Source organism: Arthroderma uncinatum, assembly GCF_011692745.1.
Source record: "Arthroderma uncinatum strain CBS 119779 chromosome Unknown scaffold5, whole genome shotgun sequence".
In the NCBI taxonomy this organism is placed as follows: domain Eukaryota; kingdom Fungi; phylum Ascomycota; class Eurotiomycetes; order Onygenales; family Arthrodermataceae; genus Arthroderma; species Arthroderma uncinatum.
Window position 1 is genome coordinate 877,169 of NW_022983867.1, and position 27,323 is coordinate 904,491.

The following is a 27,323-nucleotide window of genomic DNA, read 5'->3' on the forward strand; positions in this document are numbered from 1 at the left end:
TGGGCTATTCTAAACCCATCCACGATGAACGGCTTAGACTCCAATACAGACATAGTAGTTAAGCCATATGTTACAATACGCTCCAACCTCTGTGTTCCAGGATCTGAATTGATCAAACGTGATACCTGCTTCCTGGGTAATGCTGAAGCAGGTCTCACCCTCCTTCGTCAAATGGTACTTTGTGCAATTGGCCACGACACCAGGCATCAGTGGCTGCGGAATAGGCGTCATGATGGTGCCGGGAACGTGAACACAAGCGTAGTAGTCTGGCAAGAGGTTACTGCAGTCTATCGTTACATGTCAGTTTCGGATCCGTGTTAATAAGGGAGAAAAGGGATACATACAGGAGTTAATGTAAGGGTTCCATTCCCTAAACTGGGCAGTGCTGATGTTGTACATCGTCTGGATTTTGTCGCAGTAGTCATAAGGCACGATTTTATGGAACTTATCACAGTCCTTCGCGAGGCCCGGCAGGGTAGGGGAAGGGAAGGGAACCGAGGTAGTCGTAGGGGTAGGTGTGCCAGTAGTTGTTGGTGCACCCCGCGGGACGATAGGGGTAACACAGTACTCCTTATCAGCCTCCAAGTCCAGACAGTTGATACCAGGATTCAATGCCTTGAGGTTGGCAACGGTCATGACCCAGGTCTTAGAGAAGCTCTCACACGTATCTCCCTTGTTGGCGATTGCAAAGTGGGAACAGGAATCTCCACGGGGGAGGAGAACTCTGGCAACGAGGAGCTCCGGGAGCAATGCCAGGGTAAGAAGGTAGTTGAGCTGCATCTTTCTGGTTGTTGATGTGTTTTATGGGTATTGATGGGTGAGAGGGAAACGAGAAGGATGATGAAGAAGAAGATGATGATGCTAGACTCAGGTATGTCTGTTCTATGGGGGTTTATATAGTTATCTACTTCAGCCTCAAGTCCATATCACCATTATATGCCCACAGGTAGTCACGTAACCCTGATGCTTGAGGCAGGCTGCAGGCTACATCGATGTAACTACGGAGTATGCAAGCATAGTCCACTGCATCCTTTACGTACATCAGACACCCTGTCGAGGCTAAATCCCCTCCGATATAATTATCTCCTATATTTACGTACAGTGTGAGACCACTAGAAGTAAAAAGAGAGGCTCAACCAGACCATGACTAGACGCCAAGGCGGCGGGCCGGCATTTTAATCCTTTGTCCCTGGCTTTTAATATAAACGACAGGCTTGCAGAGTCTATATCAGTCTATTGACTCCATATCTATGCAAGGAATGCCTACAATGTTACATTTGAGATATGCCTCGAGCGCCCATGTAAACTCTGTTCTCGGCGTTGTTCTCTATCCAGCTAGTTATCGCTGCTCCAGACAAGCAGCAAACGTTAGTTGAAGGCTATGTCTCATTCGCGAGTTCCAGCACAAGGAAGATAAATCATTCCATCCCTGTCTTTCGCCTAGTTTAGCTCTTGATGGCAAAGAAGCTAAGACATAGCTACTCCACATATCGATGTTTTCTTCTTCGAAAATAGAGTAAAAGAAGGGGAAAAAACTCTGGTTGAGCTAATATGACCAAGTATAAATACCCATGCTAAGTGCAGATTTCTCCTCCTACCCGACGTTCTTCTCGCCCGGCGGCCTCTGGTGGCCATGGACAACCATATCCCTACGGCATTCCCACAGGCCGTGGAAGTGGACTTGATCTTTTCGCGCAGGGGTGCCTACTAACCTGTTCCACTCGTGAAATCCGAACCAATCGCCGTGTCGACTAGTTTACTACACATAACGTGGCCAAGCAGCCGGATCTCGTTCTTGCGATCCTTCAGAGTAGCTATACCCCCATATTCAATATCACGGAATTGTTGGATATCCGCTCAGAGTCCAGTTTCTATGGCCATTTGATATACCCGCATTCAGTACTATCACCCATAAAGCCCACTTCAAATCCTCGCGGGGCTAGGTTATAGGCTACGGCGGCGTCGAGCATTTCGCACGCCATTCAATCCGTTGCCTGTATAGGCCGTTGGAGCCCTTCGTGACCTGCTCATCCGGGATTGAGCGACGATGTTTGGCTGCGAGAGGGTGTAACTGTCCGCGGTAGTTACTCTTGCCTGGCTGGTCTGCTTTCCTCTAAGTGCTGTCTTCATTAGCTTTATTACATATCATACCAAAGTATCTTCGCTATCCAACAAGAATCATCATTAGAAGGCGTTCCTCTTGCATCACCTACCATTACTGCTAAACTCAGATGTGCCAACCGGACGAACATGCCAAAATTGCCAGCTGAAAGTATCAACATTCAGTCCATCAATGAAGGCGCCACTTATGAGCTGGATCGCTTCTGCTAACATCCATTCATTGTCCACCGAGTGGCGCCACTGTGTAGCTAGAGTATGGTCGTGATTCTATCCTCAGCTTCATGGCCACCAGAATCGCTACCTTTGCCCCGATACAGAATGTACCCAAGACTTGGACCAACGCGAACTGCCTCTTGCTCGCCGCGTCAAAAAGGATTTTTAATTCAGCTCATTTTGTAACTCCAATATATATAGCAAACTTCACTATGCGTGGCAGCAAACTCACAAGCGTTGGAAGCGCGCGGCTAATTTTGGTCAACACGTGATCTAACTAGCTCGCAAGAATAAGCGGCTACCTAGATAAGAAGCTGCTACTAATTTACTCTCTTTCAAAAAATAATGTCTCAGTCTTCATACCACCTAGCAACCCCAAATCTGCATGTCTGTGGAAAAGCCATACTTCGCCAGGAAAAGGTAAAGCACGAGGTCGCAACGATAAACTACCTACGCCGTAATACCCCAATACTTACCTGTCCCCGACGTTTTGGGCACTGGCATATGCTGGTCAGGCCCATACATTGTCATGCCATTCGTCGAAGGAGTGCCTCTATCTGAGCTCCTTAAAGATCGTTCCTAGAGGGGAAGTCCTGTCCTAAACCCCCAAATACGCGATCGCAGCCTAAAGAGAGCTTATCACGGGATGGCTACTCTTGTTCTTGAACTATCAAACTCTGATTCGACATTATCGGGGTACTTGAGGAGAGAGAAAGGACTTTTAGGGCTACTGGCCGGCCTCTTACGTTTAATATGAACGAATTGATGTTGTCTGCAAATATACCCGAAAGCAATTTTTCCTTACACGCATTCCGCCCAACTATAGACTAATTCAAGCCCCTCGCGATGGAGGAGGTTTCTCACCTCTGGTTGCAGCAGAACAATGCTGTTGATAATGAACAAGATTGCAAGAAGAAAGTCGCGGCCCGGTACCTATTTTTGAAAGTCGTCAGTGACATCTCAACTAACCATAGCCAAGGGTCATTCAGGCTATACTGCAATGCCTTCTCCCTTCAAATTTTCTTACTTATGCTGAGAAATTCTGCGACCTGGAGCTATTGACTGGGAGTTTACGGACGTTGCGCCTGCTGAATTCTCATATATAGCTCCTTGTTGGATTTTACTGATAAGCCCAGAAGGCTGAGAATTTGATCACAATCAGCTTATAACCCGCTATCTCATGCTTTCACCTATTTTTGAAGGCTCTAAGAGAGTGTGAGGAAGAAAAGATAGGGAAACACACCCTTTCGGAGGAGGAACACCTTTCTACACGAATGGAACACTCTATGGCTACAAACTTGCTTTAGGTATGTCTGGCTGCGAGACGTAGCTCCGTGTTTGATCAGATTTATTGGACCTTTATCGACCAGAATACTTCAGGTTGTTTACCTCACTTGGTGACCATATACAACTATTGTCCGGAGAACAGAAGGATGAAATGGATGAGCAGGTGAGACTCAATCTTTGTCAGTTGGTTGGTGGAAATAAGGAGGATTTTGATGATCACCATCCCATCGATGAACTACACATGGTATAATCTAGTTTCTTCCTGGTTACTGGTTGGATATATAGTAGTTCCATCTTCCAACATAACTGACCTAGGTATTCCCTAAACAGACTATCACTAGCAGGCCGAAGCCCAAAACCAATACTTGGATGCCACATACCAATCGCGCCGTAAGTTGTTACACTGAGAACGGCTCATCAGCTAACTAATCCTTAGCTATCACTGCCGTAGCCATGAATTGCCTATCAGCGTGTTAGAAATGGCACAGTAGTTAGTCAAGTTGCAGAAATGATCTCTTACCGACTATTCCATTGTCCTATGACTGCGGGTGATACAAGTAGCAAAAGCCATGGTGGAAGTGAAATGATTCCTAAGAGCCGTAGGCTAGGCTAAGGGCTGATTCCTAAGCGCGGTACGGTCATCCGAGTTTCGCAGACAAGTACCCTGCCCGCGGGGTTAGGCCCGGGAAGTACCTCGACCTGAGAACCCAGGGGACCCCGCCAAAACGGAAGCTGCTTATCCAACCAAAGCTCGCCACCTCCGGCAACGTGGGTTTATATGAACCACGGCGCCCGCTCGATCATAAAGAACGACTTTTTCTATCTCCATCTTTCAGCTTATACCCAAAGAGTGATTCTTTCATCTTCATATACGACGTGCAGACTGTTCCGGTCTGCTGAATTGATTCCTACGCCGCCACGACGACACAGAAGTGGTAGCTTGATAGCAAGATACGTTTGCGAAGATGTCTACTTCTCTTGAGCAATTGAAGGCCTCTGGCACGGTAAGTTTGGGTGTCTTTCTTGCAATGCCGCCTCCTTGGGCCTTGAGCTGATGGTGAAGGTAGACCGTTGTTTGCGACTCCGGTAAGACTCGAGTGATGGAATGAGGGGCGGGATGAGGGGCTCTCGCCTGAGATAAGAGGATATACCGGCTAACGTGAAGCTTTGGGATGAATATAGGTGACTTTGCAAGTACGTATACTGTCAATCCTATGTCGAGTTTATGCTGCGTGATACGGCTCGACTATGTCAAATCCGGGACTCCCGCAGCTAACATGAATTCAACCGCCCAGCTATCGGCAAATACAAGCCTCAAGATGCCACCACTAACCCCTCCCTGATCCTCGCCGCTTCCAAGAAGCCAGAATACGCTAAGCTTATCGATGCTGCTATTGCTTACGGCAAGCAAAACGTATGTGAAGACAGCTCGCTCGTCTTTGCTGGTTCTATGAACTATATAACTGATGGATATGATAGGGCTCCGACCTCGATGCACAAGTCGACGCTGCTTTGGACCGATTACTCGTAGAGTTCGGAAAGGAGATTCTTGCCATCATTCCAGGAAAGGTCTCTACCGAGGTTGACGCCCACTATTCCTTCGACACCCAGGCTTCCGTCAAGAAGGCTCTCCGCATCATCGAGGTATGTCTACGGCCGGTAATATAGTGATGAACGGCACTAACAGGACACAGCTCTACGAATCCGTCGGCATCAAGAAGGAGAGAATCTTGATCAAGGTCGCCTCCACCTGGGAAGGTATCCAGGCCGCACACATCTTGCAGTCGCAACACGGCATCAACTGCAACTTGACCCTCATGTTCTCTCTCGTCCAGGCCATCGCTGCCGCCGAAGCTGGTGCCTACCTCATCTCCCCCTTCGTCGGCCGAATCCTTGACTGGTACAAGGCTGCTATGAAGCGAGAGTACTCCGCCGGGGAGGATCCAGGTGTCAAGAGCGTGCAGAACATCTTCAACTACTACAAGAAGCACGGCTACAACACCATTGTCATGGGTGCCTCGTTCAGAAACATTGGTGAAATCACCGAGCTTGCTGGATGCGACTACCTGACTATCTCTGTATGTTCCTACCATTCTTCCTCTCTGGGATAGTATTAGTACTAACGACTCACAGCCCAACCTCCTTGAAGAGCTGTACAGCTCCAAGGCCGCCGTGCCCAAGAAGCTTGACCCAGCCGGTGCTGCTGGTCTCGACATCCCCAAGCGCAGCTACCTAAACAACGAGGCTCTTTTCCGATTCGACTTCAACGAGGAGCAGATGGCCGTCGAGAAGCTCCGAGAAGGTATCTCCAAGTTCGCCGCCGACGCCGTTACCCTCAAGGGCATCATCAAGGAAAAGATCCAGGCCTTCGCATGAGTAAAAGCGAGCGTTTATTTACTCTAAATTGATGACTTCTCTCTCTTTCTCAGCTTCCCTTCTCTTTTCTTCCCTTTTTTATCTCGGCCGATCGTACGCAGAATGACAGAATGACCTGAAACTGCGACGGTATAATGAAAAGAAAACACTTGCTTCCTATCCTTAAAACCCCAACTCATGCCATGTATCTATGAAACCCCTTGATAGAATGAACAAGAAATGAACAATAAATCCGTCCAGTTACTGCTGATGCCGCAAGCGGAAGCCGCGGCACAAGTTAAGTCACATGACTCATATAATTAGTCATCACGAGGGGTAAATCTCGTGATATTACGTCATCGTAGGAAGAGCAAAAAACAAACAAAGGTGAAAATGAAGAGATGAAGATGAAGAAAAAGAGAAAAGAGAAGGGAAAGGTGAAGATAAGCTGTGAGCAGTGTAGACCAATTGCTTCATATGGCAGTTTAGACCAGTATACCGTAGTGTAGTATGGTGCGGTGCAGTATGGCTGAAGAGCATGGAGCGGATGTTTACAATTCCACGTACACTTGCTGCCCCCCACCATCGGCTCCGGCTTACGAGCGAGGGACCAGGCCTGCTTTTATCTGCACTTCTTCCTCTCGTTCTTCTCTTCTTCGCCTGTTTCTACTCCTCAATCAGCCCGCTCATCTGTACATTAAACACTCGGAAGCTAAAGACGAAACCTAAGAAATCATCCACAATGGTCAAAGCAGGTAAGCTAGTCCAGTCCATTCCATCCCTGTCATGCCGGTGGGAATGGGTGAGAGAATTTGAGCACTCTTCTGCCATCAAGGTAGATCGGGGACTATATATAATCCGCCTCCTATTCTCTGTCCTATTCTCTGTCCTATAATCTGTCCAGTTCTCCTGCTGATCATGACGTTTTCACGATGTAGTTGCTGTCGTCCGTGGTGACTCCAACGTCAAGGGCACCGTCACCTTCGAGCAAGAGTCCGAGTCTTCGCCCACCACCATCTCATGGAACATCACCGGCCATGACGCCAACGCGCAGCGTGGTTTCCACATCCACCAGTTCGGTGACAACACCAACGGCTGCACCTCCGCCGGCCCTCACTGTACGTACCACTGCACTATTGCTATACAGAGTTCGATGCTAACTATTCCACAGTCAACCCATTCAACAAGACCCACGGTGCTCCCACCGATGAGATCCGCCATGTTGGAGACTTGGGCAACATCAGCACCGATGCGCAGGGCAACGCCGTTGGCTCCACCCAGGACAAGCTGATCAAGCTGATCGGTGAACACTCCGTTGTGGGCGTATGTTTACTACCTTTCCTCTAGTCGACTGCGCTAGAACTAACGTGGTTCTTTTAGCGCACCATCGTCTGCCACGCAGGCACCGATGACCTTGGCCAGGGTGGAAACGAGGAGTCCAAGAAGACCGGAAACGCTGGTCCCCGTCCTGCTTGTGGTATGTATACATGAGACTCAGATCTAGATATGTGCTAATTGTTTATTATCTAGGTGTCATTGGCATCTCTGCATAGATAGGAATATATGATTTGTGTGTATACTCCATGCCTAATCGGAAAAAAGGTGAGACGGTAGGAGAAAATGGTTTACCCTCTTATTTTCATACCGTGTGAAATCAGCTACTCTATAAATTAATGAAGCTTGATTTGACAATCCACCAACATCAAAGTAATGTCGGCACCCCCACAAGTGAGGCTTGAGTTAACCATAGTACGCCCACTTTTTTTGATAGGTGATCAACGTGATCGTTCGTTAGGCGTAGATCTTGTATGCTGCACAAGTTGGCACCATTTGTACATCACCTAGATCTACCAGTGGGCTTAGTACTGCATAAGTCTCCATGCATACTATCTTCCTCCTAGCTATGTCAATTCCGAGTTATATCCACGCCTGAAAGGGGTAAAATGCCTGTAGTCGAGGGCCATCGCCTGTTTAGGAAATCATGTGCTGGCCCAGCCAACTTCAACCTTTCAACCTCCAACCTTCAATCTCAACCTCAACCTTCAGCTTCAACCTTCAGCTTCAACCTTCAACCTTCAACCTTTGCCTCCCCTTTTGCATCCTTCTTCATTCCAATGACTCGGTCAATACGGAGTATACGAATTCGTTAAGGCTGCATGGCGTACAGGCGATCCCTTCCCCGGGTTCCTGGCGCGGTTAGGAGCTATTTGTAATTCTTAACTCCGACCGTTCCCAGTGAGTGTGCCACCTCGAATAGTCCGAGCGGGATCGATGCCCACGCATAAATGAGATCATATCAGATAGCTCATAATCTCCTACCGTTAGCCTTACTCGTATCGCAATATATGCTTAGGCGTGGCGATTCGTCAAGAAGACGAGAAGGATTTCTCAGCTTACGGGCCACGGACCGTTCGGCACACTTCACGTCGCCATCCTTGTCTATTGTTGCGAGATATTAATCTATATCACTGGAATACGAAGTACCTGCTGTGCTCTATATACTCTCTACGCCAGACGGAGTACCTTGTACGGGGTAGTCACTTACTTTTTGCCAGCGAGACTAGCTGTGCATCACATGGATCACCGTGCAAAACGTTTGACAGGGATGAACGGGATGGCTCTCAGCTCGCCTAAAATCATGGACCAATCGCGCAAGTGCTAATATTGGATTAAACCAGCCTCAACCGCCACAGGAATGGGGGCAACAGCAATAATGAAATTACTACTGCGTCCATTGAGACATCTTCGGGATTACTTCGATCCCGAGGCCCGCGCTTAATGCCCTTGATTTGCCATCAGCTTCATTTTTATTGGAAGACCCCGAAGTCCCGGCTCCATGTCTCCACCACGGAGAAGGCGGTCTTTGCTCGAATCCCACGCCGGCATCCGCATTCGCACGCGGTTCAAAAAGTGCTTTTGGCCCGGCCTTTCGGACGCTCGTCACCACTTTGAGTTCGAACAGCGGCCAGCCAAGCACGCCCCAAGGTTGTCTAGCCATGAATCATGAGCCCCGATTGTGCACAGGCAAAGCGACTCAGAGCATTTTCCGCTTTAGTGTTCTGGACCTCGAATGCTTGAGTGGACCGGAGTCTCCGCGCCCATACCGTCCCAGGCTCGCGGGAATCGGTACTCTCGTTTTTTGGAGCTTCTCTTATCCATACCTTTTGGGCGTGTTCATCTATTGCGAAGGAACGAAACCGTACCTTTCTTCCTAGGGCTGATGCTCACCCATGACATGCAGATATGAACGTTTTTCACTCTGCATAACCTTTAGGGATAAATATATGTTTTGACCCTCGCCTGCGTTTCGGTCCTCTTATCTCCTGATTTCTCAGTCGAGAAAACGGGCCAGGCTGAGTGATCAGCATCCTGACACACCAGGTACTCTGTTATCTGTACATCCTGTGCAAGTACGGCTTCGGTCCCTTTCTCAACGTACTTCCTGGGAGGGCCGAGAGCCCTGGCTTCAGGCAGTTTGGATGTCGTGGTAGAATTCTCTTGTCATTGATATCTAACCTGTCAGCCTTAGGCACGAACCGGTTTCGAAAAAGGCCTGGCTTTCAAAGCATGCGATTGCCCCCGAACTGCGATAATGGACCAGCGCAACGCCCCGATGCCGAATTTCCCTGTTCCTCTCACGGAAGGGGATGATGTCTTGTATGCGCTTCAAAAACGTCAACAGAACTGGGGCTTCCCACGGGAAGCCGACGCCCCTCCAACCTTTCCACAACATCTAGAGCAGCCGCCTCGCTATTCGGTTGCTCTCCAGCCATACTCTCTCTCAACTGTGCATCCTCCTATCCACGCTCATCTCGTAGCGGAACCATCAACCCCACCTCGACGTCAATCGGTAGCACAGTTGCCCTCGAGGCGGTCGTCGCTAGCTCAAGGAAGAAGAGATTCAACGAAAAGCACTGGGTCGAATTACACGTTGGCCTGTCTTAACTGCCGCTCAAAGAAGATAAAATGCCTGCTTGAAGAAGGAGGATGCAAAAAATGCAAAAAGCTAGGGATACCGTGCCCAGGTCCAGAGGTAGACGAACGGAAACGCCCGTCGTCCAAACGACACATCCGTGAATTACACCAGCGCATCCATGACCTGGAACTTGCATTGAAGCAGAGCGAGGCACTCCGCAAAGCCCAGTCGCAAAACTTTCATACTATCCGCGGCATTGCTCAGTGTTCACCACCAGAGTCACCGGTATCACTACTAAGGCAGAAGGTGCCGGATAATATAATCGCTCGTCTTTGTGACGGGCGGTATCAACTGAACTATGACTCTGAAGGCCAACTTCGATATTTTGGTCCAACTTCAAGCCTACATTTGACTGATACCGTGGCCTCATCTATCGTGCGAACATGGGGAGAATTCTCAACCAGTCCCAAGGTAGATGTCTGCGAAATAGACCCTGAAACCCAAGACTACTTGCTCAACCTGTACTGGAAATTCCAACACACTGAGCTTCAAATCCTACACAAGGAAGCTTTCTTGAGGGATATGGCAACTGGCCAAACCAAGTTTTATAGCAAAGCACTCCTCTACTGCATCATGGCGTGTGCTGCGCGCATTTCTCACCGGCCAGAAATCCGTGCTATGGTGTTGTCGCCTGGCCTCTCGCCAACGGAGGAGCTACCCCCTTTGTTTGCCGCCGCTTCCAAGCTTGTCGACGAAGAGTTGAAACGCCCACATGTCACTACTGTACAGTCACTACTATTGCTATCAGTGATTTACTGCGCATTCTCGCAAGATACCAAGGGCTGGGTTTTGACAGGTATGTTACAAAACATAGTAAGCACAAATAACGGCCTTTTGACTGACGACTTTCCCCAGGGACTGCATGTCGGTTGGCACTGGATTTAGGTCTGCATCGTGACTGCTCTTCCTTGTCTGATAGGATGACTCCCATGGACATGGAAGCCCGCAATATTGCATTCTGGGGCTGTGTCGTATTTGACAGGTGAGATCGCCCTGTTGTTGAATATCATATTCTATCTCGGTTTGCTAATATGCCAATATAGACTATGGTCGCTATATCTTGGCCGCCAGTACTGTTTGAGACTTGATGGAGAGGTGACAGCACCTCGGCCCGGCGCAGCAGTAAATGGAATGACGCCAAGCTGGGAAGCTCGGTTGGCTGATGCCTGGAGTGGTCTACTCGAAATAGTAGGCTTCATTTGCGAATCTCTGTATGTGACCCCAAACAAAACCCCCCTGGTTAGTATCAGGTACGAACAGGGAGCTAACCATATAGAAATCAAAACAAATGCACCATGAGCCGAGTAAACGAGCTCGGTGACCGTCTTAAGGGCTGGTATGACGGACTTCACGTCTCGCTTCAATACCAGAGGGATTCACCCCCGTCTGTTTCTGTTTTACAGTATGGCTCCCTTCTCTCTAGCGATATCAACTGAATCCAAATGCTAAATATATGTGATAGTATGCAATATTGTGCGGCGGTAATATTATTGTATCGCCCACTTGCAAATTTCGGCATAGAAGACTCAGAGAGAAGCGGCTACTCGTCTCAGTTCCGCCTCATCTGTGTCAAACATGCCATCGATGCCACTCGGTACATGGAGGACTACCGAGTCAATTACGGCAACGCAACAACTCTGAGTGGCATAAGTTTGCATGTCATATCAACAGTCTCAACGACGCTTATTGCCGACATAACAGAACGACGAAACGCAGACGTTAGCCAGGAGTTCCAATGTCTAATAGTCTGTGTTCGCACGTTACTCGAGCTAGAACAGACCTATATCGTGGCCCAGCAAGTACGCAAGGTACTCGAAGTGGTGATTCGGGTATGTAACCTTGAAAATCACCAGTTACAGCTTGCGTCCTTACTACCAGAGGACTTCCCGATCGGGGCATCATTTGATACTACACCGTCTGCTGGCCAGACCGAAAGATCTCTTGACGATGACTCCCAAACCGAACGGGAACTCGACACCAATGTTCTCATACAACGGTTCCGTGGGGCCCCTCCGGAGCCTCCCATTTCCGCCGAACCTTTACAGATGCCGGAGCCACCTTATCTGGGCATCACATATAACCCCTTTCCACTTCTCGACGGGATACAGATACATCCTCACCCTTCCACGATGTCAGGTGACATACATGTTACGTATCCTTGCACTCAGTAATTAGCTTCGATACTCGGTTACGATTTTATGTTCACTTATGCCCGACGGCGTCCAGGCGGATGGTACGTTAGGCGTTTATTTTAGCGAGCTTGGTGGCTTATTGGAGGACTTCGTTTTTTGGCGGTCAACATTGACGCATGAGCAAAACATTACTATATATATATATATATATATATTGCTTCTTAATCCTTTGAACTAGATTATTCCATAGTTCTTTTTCTATTCTTACGACAGTCACGAAAATATAGTTTCCAGTTCTTTATTCGGAAATTGCCTCGCTTTATTACTCTCATGCATCAGGCTGTCAAAATATACCGTAGTCATATACCGTAGTCATATGACATGGAAATGTAGAATGTACTTGCAGAGGTGGCCTCGGGCTTGGTCTTTGGAGGCGGCCCGTATGACCTATGAATCCTTTCTGGTAACGCCATTCTTCCTTAGCTTTTCGGGTAATATCGAGCACGGAAGAAGCGGAGGCGGCTGGTCAAAATAGCAACACGCCTGACTGGATTCTAGCAATCAGCTATCGCGAGGCTGGTAACGCCCGAATGTCACCGGCGGCCCGTGTAACTTGTATTCCGTCCGTCTGATGTAGTCTTCGTTTATAGTTCGATCAAAACGGAAGCTCCGGAGATTTATTCACGGTATCTACTCCGTAAAGCATAGCTAGAGCATGGTATCCCTGTTTGGCCGGTGCTTGGCTCTTTGAATATCGTTCGTACTGATGGGATGGATGATATGACTGATGGCATCCTGTTTCTTAGAAATCAATGAGCCCTGGAGCATAGGAATGACTGTTATCTATCAACTGTTAGCTATGCATTCTTGACCTTTTTATGGGTATATAGCTCATAGATGGGATATACTGCACCATGACAGGATGGTGAATATCCATCAATAGAATGGTAGAGCTGCTACTGGTATCATCATCTAGCTTCTGTGAATACGACAGTCACCTCGCAGTGATACTGGTATATGCTGTAAATGAAGTTGGCAGGTGTTATGGGCATGCGATGTTTTGGTTTTCAACCCCGGATTTACCCCTGCACTCTAAAACATCAAGAGGCCAAACACACAAATCACCAAAAACGTGGTCACTTTGGTTTCAATATTGAGTCCACGTAGGCCCAACCACTTTACTTCCTTTCACTTCATTCACAATCTCCCAAGTACATTGTGTCTGTACCTGGTGCCCCTTTTACAAACCATCCATCAGCTCCTATTCTCCCTGTTCTCCCTTATCTCGCTCCCCGCACACGCCACAATGCCTCTTTTGGAAGCCCGTGTTAAAAGCGTTTTGTCCGGAGACACAGTGGTGCTGGTGCATGTCTCGAACCCAACCCAGGAACGCATCTTGAGCCTGGCCTATGTCTCTGCTCCAAGATTGAAGAGAGAAGGAGACGAGGTGAGTTAACATCCCAGGGCTTTGTCTTTGCTACTGTCCACTTTGTTACACCTGGTTTACTACCCCTCTATATCTAAATCTGCTTGCTTATTCGATAATGTGTTCACTAGCCGTTTGCGTTCCAATCTCGAGAATTCCTCCGTGAGCTTCTCGTCGGCAAAGTAGTACAGTTCCAGGTGCTGTACGCTATCCCCACCGGTGCCAAACGGGAGTATGGCATCGTCAAGATCCCAAACAGCGAGGGCAAGGAGCTACCAGAGCTCTGTGTTTCCGAGGGCTGGGCCAAGGTTCGAGAAGACGCGGGGAGGAGAGACGAAACCGAGGATGCAGTGACCCTACTGAACAACCTGAGAGAGCTCGAGTCTCGTGCCAAATCGGAATCGAAAGGTGTATGGGCAGGCGAGGACAACATCGATATGTCATACGAGGTGAAGGATCCACAAGAGCTACTTGGAAGCCTGAAGGGAACTCAGATTGATTCAGTCGTGGAAAAGGTGTTGAGCGGAGACAGATTCCTCATCCGTCTGCTCATCTCTCCAAAGAAACACGTCCAAACACTGGTCGTTGCGGCTGGCATTCGTGCACCGGCTACTAAGCGAGTAAACCCTTCAGATGGGTCAGAACAGGCCGGAGAGCCCTATGGAGACCAGGCACAGATGTTCGTTGAAATGCGGTTGCTGCAGAGAAAGGTGAAGGTTACATTACTTGGGCTCACGCCTCAGAATCAGCTCGTGGGTACCGTTTTACACCCTGTTGGAAACATCGCCAAATTCTTACTCGAGGCCGGACTTGCGAGATGCGCGGACCATCATTCTACTTTGCTGGGAGCAGAAATGGCTACATTCAGACAAGCCGAGAAATCTGCTAAGGATGGACGCAAGGGGCTGTTTACAAGCCATGTTGCTCCCAAAGCTGCTGCTGCTGCGGATACTGATCTCGTGGTCAGCAGAGTATTGAATGCAGACACGATATTCCTTAGGAGCAAGACTGGAGCCGAGAAGAAGATAAGCCTGAGCAGCATCAGACAGCCTAAACCATCTGACCCAAAACAGGCACCCTTTGGAGCAGATGCGAAGGAATTCCTCCGCAAGAAGCTTATCGGCAAACATGTCAAAGTTACTATCAATGGAAAGAAACCGGCCTCTGAAGGGTTTGAGGAGCGTGAGGTTGGTACCGTTATGGTTGGAAACACCAATGTAGCACTCAGCATGGTCGAAGCTGGATATGCTTCTGTCATCCGCCACCGCCGTGATGATGATGACCGATCTCCAGACTACGATTCTCTCCTGCTTGCCGAGGAGAAAGCCCAGAAAGACGAAAAGGGGATGTGGTCATCAAAACCTCCAAAGGCCAAGCAGTTCCAGGATTACTCCGAGAGCGTCCAAAAAGCTAAGATGGAATGCTCCGTTCTACAGAGGCAGAAGAAGGTTACCGGTGTTGTTGACTTTGTCAAATCTGGCTCGAGATTTACAGTTTTGATACCACGAGACAATGCTAAGCTCACCTTTGTCCTTTCTGGAATCCGTGCTCCCCGGTCTGCAAGGAACGCCAACGAGAAGTCGGAGCCCTTTGGCCAGGAAGCCCACGACTTTGCAAACCGCAGATGTATGCAGCGTGACGTTGAGATTGATGTCGAGACTATCGATAAGGTCGGTGGCTTCATCGGAACCCTTTATGTCAACAGAGAAAATTTCGCAAAGCTCCTCGTGGAGGAGGGTCTCGCAACGGTCCACGCCTACTCTGCTGAACAGTCTGGTCATGGAATGGAATTGTTTGCCGCCGAGGCAAAGGCCAAAGAAGGTAGAAAGGGGCTATGGCATAATTGGGACCCGAGCCAGGACGCTGGAGACGAGGAGGGTACTCCCGCCGCTACCAGCGCTGGAGCTACAGCGGAGGTCCCAACACGAGGAAGAGATTACCGCGACGTGATGCTCACACACGTTGATGAAGGCGGCAAGCTCAAACTCCAGCAAATCGGAGCTGGCACAACCGGCCTCACAGATCTCATGAACTCGTTCCGAGCATTCCACATCAACAAAGCGAACGACAAACCTCTGGATGGACCCCCCAAGGCTGGTGACCTGGTTGCAGCCCGATTTACCGAGGATAACGAATGGTATCGGGCCAAGATCCGACGCAACGACCGGGAAGCCAAGGAGGCAGATGTCGTGTATATCGACTACGGAAACTCGGAGAAGGTCCCATGGTCAAGACTGCGGCCACTCGCACCTCAGTTCTCCCAGCAGAAACTAAAGCCACAGGCCGTCGATGCCGTCATGTCGTTCCTCCAGTTCCCCACTTCCCCGGAGTATCTTAGTGAAGCCATGCAGTTCCTGGCGGCACAGACTGCCGATCGCGAACTGGTTGCCAATGTCGACCATATCGCCGATGGCATCCTGCATGTCACCCTGCTTGACGCTTCTGCCTCTCAGAACTTGGAGCAGAGCATCAATGCTGAAGTGGTGCGTGAAGGCCTGGCTATGGTCCCACGTAAACTGAAGCCCTGGGAACGCGCGTGCAACGATACGCTGGCCAACCTGCGCAAACTGGAGGAGGAGGCAAAACAGGAGCGAAGAGGAATGTGGGAGTATGGAGATCTCACCGAGGATTAAATATGTCCTACCCCTTTTTTCATAACTCCTTTTCCTTTTTCTCATTGGGATGGATAACAAAAACTTCTTTTCAACCGTCATATATCTATAGCCGGCGAACAACGAAATCACGATTCCAATCACTCCCTACTCGTAACTCCATCTAACTGACCGCGTACTCGTACTCGAGATGTATCCGTAGATGTAGAAGTACATGTATCGTAGATGTAGATGTTACCTGGCCGAAGAAGTCGGGGAAAACGCCTGTGGCGCCGGTCTTTCAATATTCCTGCACGCCAGCCTGATCCCTCTGGTCCATGGCTCCGACCCGCGCCCTGCAGCTCCGTCCGATATACAGTCTCTATTGAAACTGAATAATTAGCAGATCGGCGTGGATCCAGCCTCAACCTTATGTAAGGCGCAAAGCCGTGGCTTCCGGACGAAAAAAGAGCCGTCGGCATCAGCAGACTGGCGAGTCCGTATTGCTGGTTTGCTTCTAAATACTTGACCTGCGCGGTCTGTCCTGTTGCTCTGCTTTTCTCTGCTCCTTCGGACCTCTGTTCGCTGTCAGAGTGGCTTTTTTCAGTGTGGACTCAACTTCTCTAGATCGCTAGACAACCATGTCGCTCGATGAAACCCCGACGAACCAGGCAAAGCCGCCGCAGCTTAACAAGCTGGAGACCAACCAGTCGACAGCCAGCGCTTCGGCCTCTGATCCGCTGTCAGGCCATCTGAACCACTTGTCAGAGGTGCAGACGGAGGCACTTGATGCGTTTAAGAAAGAATGCGAAGCGCGGAAGATATATACGCCCGCAGAGGACGGCGGGGAAGCGAGTCATGACGATTCAACCTTGCTGTACGTGCAACCTATAACTATACTCGCTATTACTTGCTCGGTAGACGGTGTATGAGGTTCTAATTGATCGTTTCTCCTGGATAGACGCTTCCTGCGAGCTCGTAGGTTCGATGTTAACGGTGCCCTGGCCCAGTTTCAATCCACCGAGGAATGGCGAAAGGAGAACGACATCGATGCTCTGTACGAGAACTTTGATGTCGATTCGTACGAACAAGCTCGTAGAGTGGTCAGTTATAGATCCTCTCCCTTTGTATGTCTTTACTGATGTCATTCTAGTACCCCCAATGGACTGGCCGACGTGACCGAAGGGGCATCCCCATCTACGTCTACGTGATAAAACACCTCAATAACAAGAATATGACCGCCTATACCTCGTCTGCAGCTAACACTGCTACTTCCTCCACCCATGCCTCTTCAAAGGTTCCCCCAAGATTGCTCCGTCTATTTGCACTATACGAGAACATGGTCCGCTTCGTCCTACCGTTATGCACCCGTCTGGACCGGCCGAACCCGGAGTCTCCTATTGTTAATACTACAAATATTGTTGATATAACTGGAGTGGGATTAAAGCAGTTTTGGAATTTGAAGGGTCACATGCAGGATGCGAGTACTCTAGCTACGGCGCATTATCCAGAGACCCTAGATAGAATATTTGTAAGTCATATGCAATTCCTTCCTCGTAAGCTGATGGAATGCATAACTGACCGGGCAAAATTGCCATGGCAAAAAAAGATTATAGGAGCACCCGTATTCTTCCCTACAGTCTGGGGCTGGATAAAGCGTTGGTTCGATCCTGGCACAACATCAAAGATATTCATTCTTTCTGCTGCCGATGTACAACCGACTCTCTCATCATTTATGGATCCTGCCGATATCCCGAAACGCTACGGTGGTGAGCTCGACTGGGACTGGGGCGACATGCCAAACCTGGACGAGCCTGCGAGAGCCCTTGTAGGTTCTTGTGAGATAGTGGGCCCCTACGCCGATAAGCCAGATGAAAAAGAAAATTCCAGCGGGGAAGCTACGGAAGGGGCCGAAGCAAGGAAATCCAACTTCATCAAGGGACCCGCTACAGTTCATAATGACAGAATAGAAGTCCTGGGCAGCATCAAGGGAGAGGAAAGGAGGAAGACATTCCCGCTACATGTGAGCCAGAGTGAGAAGCAGGATGCAGAAGTTATAGAAGAGGCGAAGAGTGAATCCCCGGATCCCACTGTACAGCTATCGAATGATCTGGAGAAGGCTGCCTTGTCTCAGTGCGAAAACGTCGCCCCTGTTGCTGCGAATGCCGTTGCCTCTGCATGAAAACGTCTCTCCACTCGATATTTCCTTGACGCTAAATAATCTATATCTAACGATCTCCTTTCTAAAGAAATACCCCCGCTGCCTGCTTTTACATCGATGCTTTGAAACATAATACAGATTTCTGTTTGTATCTCATCCTAACGTTTTAATGGAATTGTTGTGTATACAGATTATTTGTTATATCTATATTTGGCTTCATCGTATATATAATATCCCCGGTTTTACATCTCCGCCAGCTATTCCCTGGATATCCATGCTAGGATAGCGACTGCGGCCATAATTAAATAAAAGGGGGTCTGGGGATAGCCAAAAAGCAATTCATACACGATGATTTGAGACCGATGTTTTCTTTTTTCGTTCTGGCTGTGATAACAATTGCCCAAAAATTGATTTAATTAAAACAATGCCTTCTTACTACCTCCTCTCATCTCTTCTTTAGCCCTCTCAGCTCTTGGTGGAAAGGTTGATATCAGAAACATCGCTAGGCCGGGGGTTGGACGTTGCTTTGTCACAGCGCCCAGCTCTTTATTTTGACCTTTTATACAACGCGATTTCCAACCTTCCCACCTATTCCCCCCTTACGTTTCCTTCTTGAAGCTTCAGCTCTTCTATATCAATTGCGTTCGACGGCACTCATTCTCGTTGCCCATCTTGCCTTCGCCCAATGACCAATTCCGAAGCAGCTGCGCCGGTGCGGAAACGCGGTCGACCTCCAAAAGAAGGCGGTCCAGTACCACCCAAACCTGTCGTCTTGGGCCCCGATGGCCAGCCTAGGAAGAGAGGACGTCCGCCAGCGGATGGAGGAGTAGCAAAGTCCAAGACCAAGCCTGTTGTTCTAGATGCCTCGGGCCAACCAAGGAAAAGAGGACGGCCGCCAAAGACGGACGGACAAGCAGCACCTAAACCCAAGACCGCCGTTCAATCTACATCAGATCAGCCAGGGAAGAGAGGGAGACCGCGCAAAACGCCAGTGGGTGAAGCTGCGGTCAAGGCCGACGCGCAGGGCACTCCTACGCGCGGACGAGGGCGACCTAGAAAGAACCCTGTTGATGCAGGTGATGAAACTCCCGCAAAGACGGCTGCAAAGGCCAATGGAACACCCAAGGACACACCTGGAAGGGGGAGGGGGAGACCTGCTGCAAACCCTCTGAAGAAATTCTTGGGCACTTACGCTATAGAATGCCCTACCATTACGGAAGAGTGGCCAAAAGAGGCAGAGGATATGGAGATATCTATCAGCACCTCCGATTTGGATCCTAACGGCCTTATCGCGTCTTTTGACTTGGGAATAGTGGAAGGCACTATGCTACTGGCTACGACTGAAGAAGCATTGGATGCTTTCCAAGATAAAGTGGAGAAGGGTGAAGACAGCTCTGGTATGTCGTTTACTACCCCCATCTATCATCCTTGTATACAAAATGCTAACTTGCTCAATTGATAAGAGGAAGAGTCTAATGAGGACGATGAGAGCGACGAACCTCCACCCAAAAAGATCAAAAGCACACTTGATAATGGGGCCATGAAACTCTACTTCAAATGGCGAGGCCGCGAAACAAGTGAAGGTCAAATCCACAATGGTGATGGGAATTCAGGCACTATAGAATTCCTTGACGACAAGGCAATACAATTCAAAGGCGTAGGAAGCTTTCCTGCGATGGGAGCCGAATGTAAATTCACGGGGACGCGATTTGATAACGATGCCGCTGAAGCTCCTGTACCCTGGAGCGAATTTTCAGATGCCAAAGCTGAAGAAGCTAATAAAAACAGGTGGCGATGATCATGCACGTAAGAGTGGCATGGGCGGTGCGAAATTCAGATATTTATGTTTAATGCTTACTTTGACTCTTCGTCCTGCTCTTCACTGCGGTTATTAGTCCCAGCTATTTCCTGAGCGCTTTCACTTATATGGAGCTCGAAAGCAAAGCCATCAGTTCTTTGTATTATACCTCTTCGTTTTTCGTTTTTCTCTTCATTTACTTGGGGTGTTAGCAAGTCTAGCGGGATACTTAACAGTTTCGGCTAATAAATGTACTATTGTAACACTACTTGTTCAAAGGAGAAGAGTTGCAATTCATAGTGGGCCAACAGGCCCTCTCAACTCGGTGAATATTAACGTATTCGCTGCCAGGGGCTCGAGGAAGTGATTAGCAAAATTCGGTGGTACATGGTAAGTATAATAATTTCAGACGTTAAACAGTTGTAGATGTCATGGCATTAATAAGATTTTGTAACATTATGTAGTTCAATATACCTCCAATCAAAGACGCCTTTTTTCCTAAGATGATTTCCAAAGGAGATTTACTTGTTTGCTTCGAGCCTAGAATATTGATCGCGTCCGTCAGTATATTATATATCAACGAGGCTAGGAGGGGAGATGTTTCTTGAAAACATACCAAAGGAGCCAGGGCGCTGACACCAGCCATTAATGCTACAACAGTGAGTAGAAGCTGGATCTTCGAGAACCCTTTCCCTAACAGATCGAAAGGTTGACTTGGGGCAACACGGGTGCCGAAGATATCAAAACCGTATGAGAATATTAAAGTTGTGCTCTCAAGTAATGTGGGGCTGGATTCGATGTGCTGAATACCGAATACTTCTCGGGAATGTGTAAGATACCATCTGGGATCGAATTCTAGGTTCGGGTTATACTTCATTAATCCTTCCTCAGCTTCTTGTGGAGTGGGTTCACGTCCAACTGGACGACGTGGTTCAAGAACAGGCCGTGGAATTCCGACGATGCTGTTCGAAGCTGGGAGGGTGCACAATAGCTGCCTGATTGATATTCCTTGCCGGGTTTGGGTGACAGCCATGTTGGAAATGGCTTCGGGTATCATGTACGCTTGAGATATAACATGAGGCAGGGCAATGTTGTTAGTGCTGATGCTTGAGTAGTTCGCCGCATCTCCGAGGATACCACGGTCATTGGGAAGAGACGACTCATATAGCTCCGAAACTATAAGTTGATAGCCCTTTGCCTCCGACCTTTCGCTAGTATCTGACCAGAAGGAATAGGCGAACCAGTTCTCGGAAATGATCGAGGCGATGGGTTGGGTGGTGTCAACTTCAGTATAGCCTGCTGTATGTAGGATCTGGCCCGAGACACCATCAAGGAGGTAGAAATCCACACTGGATTCACCGGTTGCTGTAACGAGGGCAAGGTTCGGGTTTAGATATTTGTAAAGAACAGATCGGTTGCCCAATACCTTGCCTATCGACGCAACGGGATCATGAGCTGGTCGCGCAGTGGCATGTATGATCTTTTGGCCTTCCGGAACCGTGAATTCCCACATTGGAGCTTTAGATTTCCCGGTGTGCCAGCCCAATATTTTCTTCTCACCGCTGCGTGTGACGAGGAAGTTGTCAATCCCGTTGGCGTAAGCAGATGCAATGGGTACGCCGTTTTCTTCAACGCCGACCTTGACCTCTGATGAGCCTTCTGGGACAAACATGATTGATGAAACTTTCTGCGTTGGTGCTGTACGCATCGTGATCACGCCGGTGGTGACGTTCACCTGAAGAGAGCTGCCATCATCTACATGGACGGTGGCAAGCCCTTGTTGGGTTGTGATGGCTTTCACACCCCAGTCAGAATCATTTTCTACAGCTTTGATATTCCACATAACTTTGCCTTGACGTCCCGAGTCAAGCATTGCGACACGCCCAGTCCGAGTCGCAAGAATAACTTGTTGCCCAAAGCCAAACTGGATAAGGTCGCTGATATCGTTAGGCATGAAGCTGGTCAAGACCCGCATAGGCATTTCCATCAGCCAATCGGGGAGGTGTTGTTGTAGGTCTTTCAAATGTCGGATTAATCTATGGGTATAAGCCATTGGTACGCTCTGGTGGCCTTCGACCTCGAGCTCGTGGGCCAAGGTTACACCGTCATTCACATCAGCCCATGCAGAGGCAATTGCATCAGTAAGGGACTCTGGCCTGCTCCATTGATATTGCCCGTTTAGAACCAGAGACCAATCGCCAGACTCTTCCACTCGAGCAAATCGAACGGAAACCCCTGAGTCTAGTACAACGACCTCAGAAGTGGCATGCTGGGCGTTCCCTGCAGCCATTTCACTAGGTTTCCACTTCCCTAGGGCCGCATCGGAAACAGATGAGTATATGCTGATCTCTGCGGGAGTAATGCGTGTAAAGTAAAGGCTATCGTCACCGGTGCTGGTGCTAGCGCTCATGACTGAATTTCCCTGAACCACCGGGAGACTATAGATTTTGGATGTGGTCATGGACTCGCGATTGATATGGTAGACTTCAGCCCAAGAAGCCGATTCCGTACGATATTCCACCAGGAAGTGCGCGGGGCTCTTTGAGCTCCGAGATGCATGGATTCGAATTTGGCGAACCTCCGCATTATCAACATTTATAGAGTCGACGGTATTGGATCCAAGTACGTTGAGTTTGAGAACGATATTCCCCTTGTCCGTCCAAGCAATCAAAGGCGCTGCCGCGTTTCCGCCAACAAATAGAACCGATTCCGGCCCTGATACTTCAGTCTCGGAGCTCAGTGTATATAGCTTGCCAGCCCGTCCGCTGTTCAAATCCAGGGTGGTGACTTTGATTTTGTATCCTGTTCGGGAAACCGGGTGTAATGATATATAATAGGCTTCGGTCTTGGATGCTACGGATAGCTGGAATGGAACATCGTCACTAAAGGCGGGAGGGGTCAGCGCTGGAGATGTAGTGTAGATGATCACCCAAACATGAAAAACGTACCTCTCGTCTCGATGTTCCCACATTAGATCGCCCAAGCCGCCATCCAAGCGCCTCACAACACCTTTCTTATCTCCTGTAAGTACCAAAACATCCTGCGCGTTTCCCTCTAATCCGTCAGACGAGCGAACCAGCTCAAGGTCCCTGACTTCCCCATCCGAAAACCGCTGGATCCACTGAAACCTCCCGTCCGCTGCACCCCATGAAGAGACACCGTTCCCGAATGCGCTGACTACCGCCTCGTCTCCATCCGCTGCTCGGAGAAAGGCATTGTCGGATGCCTGGGGGAAGTAGTCTGAGATATTATGTCTCCATACAAGTGAACCGTCTTTCGGGTTAACGGCTCCGAGGATGTCCTTCTCCGAGTGCGTATATAGTAGCGAAGCTATCGAGGATGGGCTCGGTCGGTGGAAGAAGGTGGTGTCTGTACGGGGAGTTCCTAGGAGTGCATGGTGGTAGTCGATTTGATAAGCCTCGTCCGCGAGAATTGCTAACGCTGCGGGAACAATTGATGCCCACAGCAGGTATGCTGCTCCAAGCCGCATTGTATTACCGGCTTACCGCTAGCATTTGACAGTGGTGCAGTAGAGGTGTTCAATTGAATGCACCGGGTTGCTCGTTGTATCTGGCTGATGTTGCTGCTAGAAAGCGTGGAGTTGATCTTAGGAGTTACGTAGTCTTGGCACAGGTCTTAGTCATGACACAGCCATCCATGGATAGCAGACATTATTGTATGGACATGTATGGATATAGGAAGAGGAACAGGTTCAGCTGTGTTTGCATAAATGGATATATCTGTATTCCAGTCTAAGGATCCAGCTACTCAGAGAAACACCCCGACAGCTCGTTATCCTCCGCGAGACCGAGGCTTACGTAGGTACTTCTGTGGCACGAATAAGAGGGGCTTAGATAGATCGGCTAGTATTCTTCGGTGCATTTCATATCTACGATCTTACACAGTCTCGCTGTGGGAATAGAGTGAAAAAATGGATAGATCCGTCAAAGGCAAAACCGCAATTGTAACCGGCTCTGGTTCCGGTGAGTAGAAAGCTGCTACTCCGTCTACCAGAGCGTGATACTGATCTATGCAAAAGGAATCAACCTATGCTTTGCCAGGCTACTTCTAGAGAATGGCTGCAACTGCGTTTTTGCAGACCTTGCATTGCGGCCAGAGGCACAAGAGCTGGTCGATAAATACTCTTCCTCGACGCCTCGAGCTGTCTTCCAGAAGACGGACGTGACAGACTGGGCACAGCTTGAAAGGATGTTCGAAGTTGCAGAAGCCGAGTTTGGAGGCGTAGACGTGGTCTGTCCTGGGGCCGGAGTTTTCGAACCAGTAAGCCATCGATCTCCCACCAGTTCACGTTAATTATCGTTAACAGACTCTGATCCAAACAGGCCTTCTCTGGTTTCTGGAACCCGCCTGGTTCAGCCGAAAGCCGAGATCGAGTGTCTGGCTCGCGATATGCACAGGTTGATATCAACATCGTCCATCCAATTCGCACCACTCAACTTGCTGTAGCTCGCTTTGCAAACGCCACAACTCCGAAATCGATAGTTCACACCTCTAGCATAGCGGGCCAGGTGGCTACATTTAGCGGTCCAATCTATGCGGCATCAAAGCATGCAATCAACGGGTTTGTTCGATCACTATCAAAATTAGACAAGATCGGAATACGTGTCACTGCCGTGGCCCCCGGTCTGATCAAAACGCCGCTCTGGACCGACAATCCAGATAAGCTGCGGATGGTCGATGAGGAGAACAGCGAATGGGTTACACCTGAGCAGGTTGCCACCGTGATGCTTGCCCTGGTTCAGCAGAACGAGATCAGCGAGTCGAGTCTAGGAATCCCGACCGACGGCGACGCCGTGATCAAAATCAAGGGCGGAACCATCCTCGAAGTGTCCAAGTCGGTGCGAAGGGTAGCCATGTTCAACGACGAAGGGCCGCTGGGAAGGCCGGGGAACACTGTAGGCGACTTGAGCGAGGTAGACGATGGCCTGCTGGCATCGGTGCAGTCGGGAAGCTGGGGCAAACCCTCGCCCAAGATGTAGACCACGTCTCTAATATGTCGGCTGACCCTCCGTAAAGCCCTTTGCCTCCTATATCTCCTCTAGATGCGTATATCAAAGTAAGAAGCGAACTGTAGCATCAGAAGACACCGCGGTTATGTAAGCGTCGGTCGTGTGCCTTATCGGGGCCAAAGGGGCCTTTTTTGCAGGGAACACTCCAAGCATAGTTCGATCGCAATCCCGGCCAAAACAAAACACATATGTTACTCCTTGCATGGTTAACGACTGGAACGGCCATTCTCTTACGTTGACATTTTCTCCCACGCCGTCCTCTCCGTCTTTCATCTCCGTGTTCCGTCACCGCCGGATAAAAAGATATGTCTTGGGGTTGACACCCGCATCCTCGAACTGAAACCTATTTTAACGACCCCAGAACCCCCATACTGCACTCGAGACGGCTCTACCGAGCGACATATACGCAGCCATGGACGATGATACCGGGGCTGGCGGTGCTGCTGCCGCTGCAGGAAGTGGTCGAAGTCGCAGGTAAATGGGCTCCTTTCCGGCGAGGAGGCAAATTCTCGGGTATCTTACAATGCTTGCGGTTACCGGGGCTAACACGGCGAGATAGGCGACAGTGGCCTGGCAAAAAGGACGTTGGAGTGGTCGGACAGGCAGGATGGACAAGCAGTGTTATCAACCTGGTCAACACCAGTGAGTTCTACGTGAAGGAGAGGGCGTTATGGGAATGCCGGCTAATACGGTGTACAGTTGTTGGTGCAGGAGCTCTGGCGATGCCACACGCAATCTCGCGCATGGGAATGTTTCTGGGTGTGACGGTTGTTCTATGGGCTGGCCTGACGTCGGCATTCGGCCTATACTTGCAGACGAGATGTGCACGATATCTGGAGAGAGGCTCGTCTTCGTTTTTTGCCCTCTCTCAAATCACATATCCGAATGCGGCAGTGATATTCGATGCAGCAATTTCGATTAAATGTTTCGGTGTCGGTGTCAGCTATCTAATCATTATTGGAGATTTGATGCCTGGAGTCATCGAAGGGTTCGTAGGAGGTACTTCCGGAGTTGATTTCTTATACGACCGCCATTTTTGGGTTACGGCTTTCATGTGAGATCCCCCCCGCGCGCAGGTATGAGTACCTGGTTTCACTGACCGATATGGATTCTCTTAGGTTGATTGTTATTCCGCTGTCATTTCTACGAAGACTAGACTCGTTGAAATACACTAGTATTGTCGCATTGATCTCGATCGGATACCTTGTCATCCTGGTGGTTGCCCATTTTATCAAGGGAGATACCATGGCGGACCGTGGCCCTATCCGCATAATTGAATGGCAGGGCCTAATCTCCGCCTTGAGTGTATTCCCGGTGATCGTCTTTGCATATACTTGCCATCAAAATGTACGTTTTTTGAAGACCTCTTCTCCTTTCAGAGTTACAGCTTACTGATGCGCATTGCCGTTTATAGATGTTCTCGATCCTCAACGAAATTGCCAATGACAGCCACTATAGAACGACGAGCGTTATCGTAGCAAGCATCGGCAGCGCCGCAGCAACCTATGTCCTAGTCGGCGTCACTGGCTACCTGTCATTTGGCGATACTATTGGTGGAAACATTGTCGGCATGTATGCGCCGTCGCTGACGTCTACAATTGCGCGAGCCGCCATCGTCATCCTCGTTGTGTTCTCCTATCCTCTGCAAATACATCCATGCAGAGCATCCCTAGATGCCGTCCTAAAATGGCGACCAAACAGGAAACCGACTCTTGCTGGAAGCAATTCTCCGAATCGCAACCCACTACTACCACGAAACAATGCTCCAAGCGATGGCATGAGTGATATGCGTTTCGCGATTATCACAACTGTGATCATTGTTCTGAGTTACATTGTTGCCATGACCGTCTCATCACTCGAAGCAGTGCTGGCATATGTTGGCGCTACCGGAAGCACAAGCATTAGTTTCATTCTCCCAGGATTGTTCTACTACAAGATTTCATCTCCTGAATCTGCGGCGCACCAACGCCTAATGAAAGAAGACGATGAACTGGCAGCAGATGAAATAGCTGACGAAGTAGATTCGGTTTCTAGCAACGCGGCTGCCGGACAAAGCCTTCTTGGACGGTCCTATTCTACCTTCATGTCGCGATCTACAAAACAATGGCGTCGAGGTCTTCTCCGAAAACTAAGTTTGGCGCTTGCTGTCTACGGAGTTGTGGTCATGGTCGTGTGCCTAGTCACAAACACATTCTTCCTGGCATCAGACGTTAAAGGATAGGCGACTGAGCTT

The 27,323-nt window shown here is 49.3% G+C and overlaps 9 protein-coding genes across 9 annotated transcripts; 7 read left to right on the forward strand and 2 right to left on the reverse strand.

The window, feature by feature from the left end:
• Positions 1–33: 33 nt before the first annotated feature.
• GIQ15_06660 (LysM domain-containing protein) lies at positions 34–780 on the reverse strand (the record flags this gene model as incomplete). Its single annotated transcript, XM_033554077.1, has 2 exons — positions 34–287; positions 345–780. 2 exons carry the CDS (start codon positions 778–780, stop codon positions 34–36), a joined length of 690 nt encoding a protein of 229 aa, XP_033403592.1.
• Positions 781–4,586: 3,806 nt separating this feature from the next.
• On the forward strand, positions 4,587–5,997 carry GIQ15_06661 (transaldolase; the record flags this gene model as incomplete). Its single annotated transcript, XM_033554078.1, has 6 exons — positions 4,587–4,625; positions 4,689–4,707; positions 4,917–5,035; positions 5,101–5,265; positions 5,316–5,699; positions 5,755–5,997. The coding sequence occupies 6 exons, from the start codon at positions 4,587–4,589 to the stop codon at positions 5,995–5,997; spliced, it is 969 nt and encodes a 322-aa protein (XP_033403593.1).
• A 721-nt stretch (positions 5,998–6,718) lies between these two features.
• On the forward strand, positions 6,719–7,529 carry GIQ15_06662 (Cu,Zn superoxide dismutase; the record flags this gene model as incomplete). Its single annotated transcript, XM_033554079.1, has 5 exons — positions 6,719–6,731; positions 6,915–7,094; positions 7,148–7,299; positions 7,357–7,453; positions 7,507–7,529. The coding sequence occupies 5 exons, from the start codon at positions 6,719–6,721 to the stop codon at positions 7,527–7,529; spliced, it is 465 nt and encodes a 154-aa protein (XP_033403594.1).
• Positions 7,530–9,568: 2,039 nt separating this feature from the next.
• Positions 9,569–12,123, forward strand: GIQ15_06663 (putative Fungal specific transcription factor; the record flags this gene model as incomplete). Its single annotated transcript, XM_033554080.1, has 5 exons — positions 9,569–10,748; positions 10,808–10,934; positions 10,996–11,163; positions 11,229–11,354; positions 11,415–12,123. The coding sequence occupies 5 exons, from the start codon at positions 9,569–9,571 to the stop codon at positions 12,121–12,123; spliced, it is 2,310 nt and encodes a 769-aa protein (XP_033403595.1).
• Positions 12,124–13,390: 1,267 nt separating this feature from the next.
• GIQ15_06664 (nuclease domain-containing protein 1) lies at positions 13,391–16,143 on the forward strand (the record flags this gene model as incomplete). Its single annotated transcript, XM_033554081.1, has 2 exons — positions 13,391–13,531; positions 13,642–16,143. 2 exons carry the CDS (start codon positions 13,391–13,393, stop codon positions 16,141–16,143), a joined length of 2,643 nt encoding a protein of 880 aa, XP_033403596.1.
• A 599-nt stretch (positions 16,144–16,742) lies between these two features.
• Positions 16,743–18,283, forward strand: GIQ15_06665 (CRAL/TRIO domain-containing protein; the record flags this gene model as incomplete). The annotated part of the gene is made up of 3 exons (XM_033554082.1): positions 16,743–16,978; positions 17,063–17,204; positions 17,255–18,283. The coding sequence occupies 3 exons, from the start codon at positions 16,743–16,745 to the stop codon at positions 18,281–18,283; spliced, it is 1,407 nt and encodes a 468-aa protein (XP_033403597.1).
• Positions 18,284–18,947: 664 nt separating this feature from the next.
• Positions 18,948–20,060, forward strand: GIQ15_06666 (uncharacterized protein; the record flags this gene model as incomplete). The annotated part of the gene is made up of 2 exons (XM_033554083.1): positions 18,948–19,659; positions 19,726–20,060. 2 exons carry the CDS (start codon positions 18,948–18,950, stop codon positions 20,058–20,060), a joined length of 1,047 nt encoding a protein of 348 aa, XP_033403598.1.
• Positions 20,061–20,558: 498 nt separating this feature from the next.
• On the reverse strand, positions 20,559–23,550 carry GIQ15_06667 (DUF1620 domain-containing protein; the record flags this gene model as incomplete). Its single annotated transcript, XM_033554084.1, has 2 exons — positions 20,559–20,600; positions 20,677–23,550. 2 exons carry the CDS (start codon positions 23,548–23,550, stop codon positions 20,559–20,561), a joined length of 2,916 nt encoding a protein of 971 aa, XP_033403599.1.
• A 441-nt stretch (positions 23,551–23,991) lies between these two features.
• On the forward strand, positions 23,992–27,311 carry GIQ15_06668 (uncharacterized protein; the record flags this gene model as incomplete). Its single annotated transcript, XM_033554085.1, has 9 exons — positions 23,992–24,043; positions 24,160–24,341; positions 24,404–25,056; positions 25,098–25,137; positions 25,452–25,564; positions 25,650–25,732; positions 25,790–26,078; positions 26,266–26,437; positions 26,505–27,311. The coding sequence occupies 9 exons, from the start codon at positions 23,992–23,994 to the stop codon at positions 27,309–27,311; spliced, it is 2,391 nt and encodes a 796-aa protein (XP_033403600.1).
• Between the last annotated feature and the right edge of the window lie 12 nt (positions 27,312–27,323).